The sequence below is a fragment of the Penaeus monodon genome, chromosome 38, assembly GCF_015228065.2.
Source record: "Penaeus monodon isolate SGIC_2016 chromosome 38, NSTDA_Pmon_1, whole genome shotgun sequence".
NCBI classification, from domain to species: Eukaryota; Metazoa; Arthropoda; class Malacostraca; order Decapoda; family Penaeidae; genus Penaeus; species Penaeus monodon.
Window position 1 is genome coordinate 1,398,032 of NC_051423.1, and position 6,017 is coordinate 1,404,048.

Genomic DNA, 6,017 nt, shown 5'->3' on the forward strand with positions numbered 1-6,017 from the left:
GGACAGACTGACAAACAAACAGACAGACAGAAAGATATATTTAGAGAGAATAGAAAAATATATCTTGATCATTTCGAATAACCTGTACCCCCCCCCCCCCCCCCTACAGGAGCGCAGAGCAACAGGAGATCCGGCTCTGAAATTCCTACTGAATTCTTGGCTGCAAATCGAAATACCGGGGAAATGGTAAGTGGTAATAGTGTGCTTTATTTTTGTGTACGTACATGCACTGGTGGCTGGAGGAAAATCTGTATGAGGGGGAGTGATTAAATCTGCACTTGAGGAATATATGTATTTGTAGCATTAACAGTTGATGTGTGTAATTGGGGAAAAAAATCAGGGGGATGTTATGTATTAAAAAAAAAAAAATGATGCAGGTATCATAGTCACGTAATTTACAATACAGTATGATAAAATTAATGTGTAAACTCTTCTTGTCATCGGCAGGATTTGAAACCCAGCGACTGTCTGGTTTGCCTCGACCGATACAGCGAGCGCAAGAGGCCGAGAGTTCTGCCGTGTGGCCACCTGTTCTGCTCATCCTGCATCGAGAGCGTTCAGGAGTCGGGCTGGGTCACGTGCCCCTGCTGCCGCAGCGCCCACCCCGCTTCAGGAGTGGATGCTTTCCCCATCGTGTTTGCGGTGGAGGATCTTCTGAGAGAAACCGACGCACGCAGCGCCGACGCCCCGTTGCCCCGAAGGCGAGGCTCGAGGAAGCTAGAGGAGGTGAGGGAGGGGCAGGCGATCGCTGTTCAGGAGTCTGCCTCCAGGTGCGCGGACTTGCTCTCTCAGATGGTGGAGTTCAAGGGTACGATCATCCGGTGGATGACCGAGCACGAGGCCCTCATAAAGAGGCTCAATGACGTTATCACTCATCACAAAACGGCGCACCAGATGCTAGAAAGGGAGAGAGATTTAGTGGGCAACTTTTACTCCGAAGGTCGGCGAAAGCAATTGCAGCTAATAGCGCTGGGAGAAACTCTCCAGGCGACAGAAACCCCGCAGGAGGCGGCCCGCATCCACGACGCGACGGCCAGACGAAGCGGAATGGCCGAAATGCCCAAACATTCGGACCAACACGTCCGCAGATCCTCAAGGCAGTGGACGCTCGCCTTTTGAAGACCGTACTGTTCAGTCCCTATAATAGATTAGGGGTGCATTCACAAAACAGTAACTAAATAAGGGAAGATTGAAGTAAGACACACGTCAAAGAGGTTAGTGCAAGCAATACCTAAAGGAGCATTCCTCCAAGCAGAATCCAATTTCCCAGAATAACGTTGATCTATTATAAAAAAAGGTTTCGTTTCAGGTGCCATTCTTGGACACTTGGATCTTTATTCAAAGTTTAATGTTTCAAGACTTATTTAGACGGTCTGTGTACTTTGCTTCTTTTAACTCAAGTTCTAATAATTATCATTTTACTTTGCCAGATCAACAAAACATTTGATTCGTGTACACTCCTACTGTTTGCTTGAGCCCAGGCCATTTGAACCTGCCTTTGTTCCGAGGCGGATATGATTCCTATTTCGTTTCCACCTGTCCTCATTCCTAGCAGTGAGCAACGAGGTTATTACACCCTCTTGTCAATGCTGCAGATCCGCGCGATCACCGAGAAGGCCTTGGGTGTAATAGACAACGAGGCAGACTATGCAACACTCTGCGACGAGATACTTGACGATGCAGGCTCTAGGGAAACGGAAGACGCCTGTGGAGAAACGGCGGACGCCTCTGGAGGAACGGCAGACGCCTCTGGGGGAACGGCAGATGCCTCTGGAGGAACGGCAGACGCCTCTGGTGGAACGGCAGGTGGCGCTGACGAAAGGCAAGAATTCACCAACCTTCAAGACAAATTTGCGATGCAGAAAGTCGAGTTTCATACGGAATTGACGGTCAGTTTTGCAGACATTTCTAGTGTGTGACTCATCATTTCGTTGTATTTATTTAGTGGTGTTATTTGGTAGTGTTACTGTAACAAATTGTTTTTATGTCTTTTTTTTCTCGTGGCTTTAAAGATCTTCCCTCTTTCTCAAATAAAGCAGTTCTAAGCGGTTTTACGAAATACAGAAGTCTTGCTACCTAATACAGTTAGACGTCGTATTCGTGGGCATACAATATAAGAAGTATAAGTAGAGAAAAATACACAGAAAAAAACATAGCACTGCTGTATTTGCATATGAAACATAAAATCAATAATGAAGTAGTAAAAAACGGAGATAAAAAACCCGTAGTACTAATGTATTTGCGGACGTCCCTCTAATCAGACCCAAAACCAACAGATCAGGGACCTTTTCGAGAGATCCGCACGGGTGACGCAACTCCTGAAGGAATGGCGGATTTTTGCCATTCAGAAGCATCAGGGGCGCCTCCGGTCAGCCAGAATAACCGAGGAAAGAGGGAGAGTCCTTCTCCACTACCTCAGAAACCGTCGCCATCCTTTGAACTCCAGCGCCCTCATGGTGAGCTGCCCCTTGCCATCGACTTTCACTTTGTCCTCAGGATGTCCCCGAGCCTCGTCCTGGGGGTAATTTGGGGGGGGGGGGGCAGGGGGGCCCTATGCCTTTCGATCCTGTGCTTTTAGATGGAAATGCAAGATGCGCGACACCTCTCCTTGGGTTCTTTCGATGTATATCAAATTTGGAACAAAAATCAGCAAAGAATGTGTTAGTTTAATGACAACCATACTTAATACATCAGTGCAAAATCAGGTTAATGAAAACAGAGCTTTAGGAGTCAGCGTAGAGTTAGTTTAATGAAAATACTTTAGGAATTAGCACAGAATTACTTAGTAAAAAGGTCGCGGTTCATTATTGCTTGCTTAAATAATCCTGGTAATATTTTTTTGTGTAATTAATTCAGTTCTCATTCAGCGGTGACTGGCGCTGTAATAGCATAATGAGCACTTGAAGTGTACTTTGGCAGTATTAACTTAAGTCTTTTTCTATCTGGTATTAAGATATTTGCATAGGATTGAGTGCTTGCTTAGAATCTGCATCTAAAGGCTATTTTTGTTTACATATTTTTAGCGTTTTGAGAGTGAGTGAGTGAGTGAGTGAGTGAGTGTGAGTGTGAGAGTGTGTGAGTGTGTGAGTGTGTGAGTGTGTGAGTGTGTGAGTGTGTGAGTGTGTGAGTGTGTGTGTGTGTGTGTGTGTGTGTGCGTGTGCGTGTGCGTGTGCGTGTGCGTGTGCGTGTGCGTGCGTGCGTGCGTGCGTGGTGTGTGTGTGTGTGTGTGAATGTGAGTGTGTGTGAGTGGGTGAGAGAACGCATTAAATCTAAATCCATTTGCATTATAAAAAAGTGGAGATTTCAATAAGCATTGCATCTAATTAGAAATATGCATCAAGCATGAGGTTTATAATTCACAATTTGTTTATGATATCGACTTCCCTCAAGAAAACAATAACACTATCATCGTATATGATCAGTTTAGCGGAAATTATTCTTTACAAATCGTACTTCACTTTCCCATCGGAAGTGCAGATGCTCGTGTGATTAGCCTTTTCAATTTCTAAGAATTCTCCCACTTTAGATAAATGTCATCAGGTATGCTAAATGTTAGTAAAAATAACATTCTTTTTCCAACCTCTTTTGTGTGCATATTAACAACGAATTTGTCAGAAAGGAAAGGAGCGTCTGAATTTACTACATTTCGAGTTTTCAGTTACTTGGAAGAATCGGGAAAAAAATCTTTTAGATCTGCCCAAACTCTACTTTTTCAACACCTTATGATACGAACAAAGGGGATCTAAATCTAAATCTCGGATGTATAGATGAGCAGTTAGTCTAGGTGTTGATGAACAAAGCTCATGTGTTCATTTTGTGGTAGTTGACAAGAGGTAGGAGTTAGTGATATAGGATAAGAGCAAGAGAGAGTGTGTGTGTTGGAGAGAAACCCACGTCGAGTTTTTTTCCGCCGAAGGTCACGGGTATGTCTTTTCTTCTAGCACAAGGACGTGGTGGCTTGCCTGGACCCTGTCACCATCGTGGCCTTCTTGGACCTGCAGTGGCTTAGCGGCTGTCCGTATCGGGTCCACTTCCGCTTGAATCTCAGGATGGGCGCGGGGAAGCAGTTCGCCTTGCTCTGCAGGGGCGAGAGAGGGCCGTGCTATGCGAACACGTCCCTCATTCTCAATACTGCGAAAGAGGAGGAGGTGGGGGAGAGCGCGAACGAAGGCGATTGCGACAGCAGCCGAGAGTGTCCCATCGCGCATCGACTGTCTTTCTGGGGGAAGAACACGTGGCAACTCTGGAAGACGGTCGTGCAAGATGCTTGGGTCGTGCTCGTTGCCATGGACCGGGTGCAACTGGGGATCGCACATAAGGGATTCTTATCAAACCAAAGGTTCAAAACGTTCGGTGAAGTGGAGAGTGGATTGGAAACTCTCATGTTAGTGAATGATGTGCCCGATGATACCACTGTCACGATAGTAAACTGTGGTATTGTGCTGCCGATGTAGGCAGGCGAAGAATTCAGTGTCCCTTATCTTCAAGTTATTAACGGATCTCAAAGCCATGTCTTCTCACGACCTAGGACTAGGAGAGAGTTCCATAGCCTGGAATAGAATCGCTATCTATAATTTCTGGCCCGGTGTGAGGTAAAACTATATAGCTTTTCTATGTAACAGTCATTATAGTGTTGATAATGTAGATTTTCTCATGTAGATCTGTATTTAGATCGTCAATTTGATGGCCATATTATATATGTATAAATGGTTATATTCTGATGGAACAATGCAGTATTTCCTTTAATTACAAATTATTTGTGAAGGATCTGATAAATATGAAATAATGAAGTATTAATCTGGTAAATATGGGGACGCGGTGGCCGAATGGTTAGAGCGTCGGACTCAAGACTGTCACGACAGTAATCTGAGTTCGAGGGTTCGAGTCACCGGCCGGCGCGTTGTTTATCTTGGGCAAGGAACTTCACCTCGATTGCCTGCCTAGCCGCTGGGTGGCCAAGCCAGCCCATGTCAGTGCCGGGTAAATAGAGATGGTGACTCAAAAAAAAAAAAAAAAAAAAAACCGGGCGGAAGGCAATGGCAAACCACCGCTCTAAAATTGCCAAGAAAAATCATGGAAGCCCATGATCGCCAAGGCCGCGGTGGCCGAATGGCTAGAGCATCGGACTCAAGACTGTCACGACGGCAATCTGAGTTCGAGCGTTCGAGTCACCGGCCGGCGCGTTGTTCCCTTGGGCAAGGAACTTCACCTCGATTGCCTACCTACCGTTAAAAGAAGAAGAATCTGGTAAATAGGTCTCATCGTAAAACCAAACTATTATTGCCATGTGTTATAGGAAGTTAAGATCGTAAGGAAGTCTACGGCAGGTGCAATGAACAAGATTCTTACCAATGCTTTAGTGAATATATGAGGAGTATAATGTGTTATGTTTTTTTTCCAAATATGTGTTGTTTGTTGTAAAAGATAAAGCTAATGTGCTTCGTTGAAACACACACACACACACTGTGTGTCTCTGTCTGTCTCTGTCTGTGTGTATCTGTCTGTCTGTGCCTGCCTGGAAGCACCTGCCTGCCTGCCTGCCTGCAGATTAGCTGTACATTTCTTTCTCATTCTGATAATGCATAGCAGAAGGAAAGCACCAGCGAGTTGCTACTTTTATCAAAACGCACCCAGTATTTTTTGGTTTTGTTTCACAATTGATAAAATCATTTGGTCTGACGGGGGGGGGGGGCACAGCGCCGAGGACATAGTTTAACTTTCATTGCATATTGATGAGAAGCTTCAAGTATGGTAATGAAAAATTTTGTCTTTGCTAATGTGAAAGATGTATTTTTTTTGCTAATGTTCTTGTGAAAAAATGTATTTTTTTCTTTACGCTTGGCATGTGTTTCTTATTTTACACTCCTCCTTTATTGTATAATTATATGCACCAGCAATAAATTGAGAATTTATTAAGAATCTCACCACAATCACCAACAGGTTCAGGTGACGAAAGGGAAGGCTGGATGCTGAAAGCTAACTTCTAAAACATTATTATTTTTCATTCTGATACGATC

General features: G+C 44.6%; 2 protein-coding genes across 2 annotated transcripts in view; both read left to right on the forward strand.

Moving 5' to 3' along the window:
- LOC119596999 (E3 ubiquitin-protein ligase RNF125-like) overlaps positions 1-1,119 on the forward strand; it is a 10,137-nt gene extending 9,018 nt beyond the window's left edge. Inside the window, exons 2-3 of the mRNA XM_037946423.1 lie at positions 110-186; positions 448-1,119. Coding sequence (XP_037802351.1) covers positions 184-186; positions 448-1,119 — 675 coding nt within the window. The 5' untranslated portion in view covers positions 110-183. The remainder of the gene's footprint in view (positions 1-109; positions 187-447) is intronic.
- Positions 1,120-1,413: 294 nt separating this feature from the next.
- LOC119597001 lies at positions 1,414-4,894 on the forward strand. Its single transcript, XM_037946425.1, has 3 exons — positions 1,414-1,889; positions 2,277-2,456; positions 3,942-4,894. The coding sequence occupies exons 1-3, from the start codon at positions 1,515-1,517 to the stop codon at positions 4,452-4,454; spliced, it is 1,068 nt and encodes a 355-aa protein (XP_037802353.1). The 5' UTR covers positions 1,414-1,514; the 3' UTR covers positions 4,455-4,894.
- The last annotated feature ends 1,123 nt before the right edge of the window (positions 4,895-6,017 follow it).

Coding starts and splice junctions, on each gene's coding strand:
- LOC119597001 (XM_037946425.1), top strand. CDS start 1,515: ATGATTCCTATTTCGTTTCCACCTGTCCTCATTCCTAGCAGTGAGCAA. Junction 1,890..2,276: donor AGTTTCATACGGAATTGACG/GTCAGTTTTGCA, acceptor CAAAACCAACAG/ATCAGGGACCTTTTCGAGAG. Junction 2,457..3,941: donor TGAACTCCAGCGCCCTCATG/GTGAGCTGCCCC, acceptor CTTTTCTTCTAG/CACAAGGACGTGGTGGCTTG.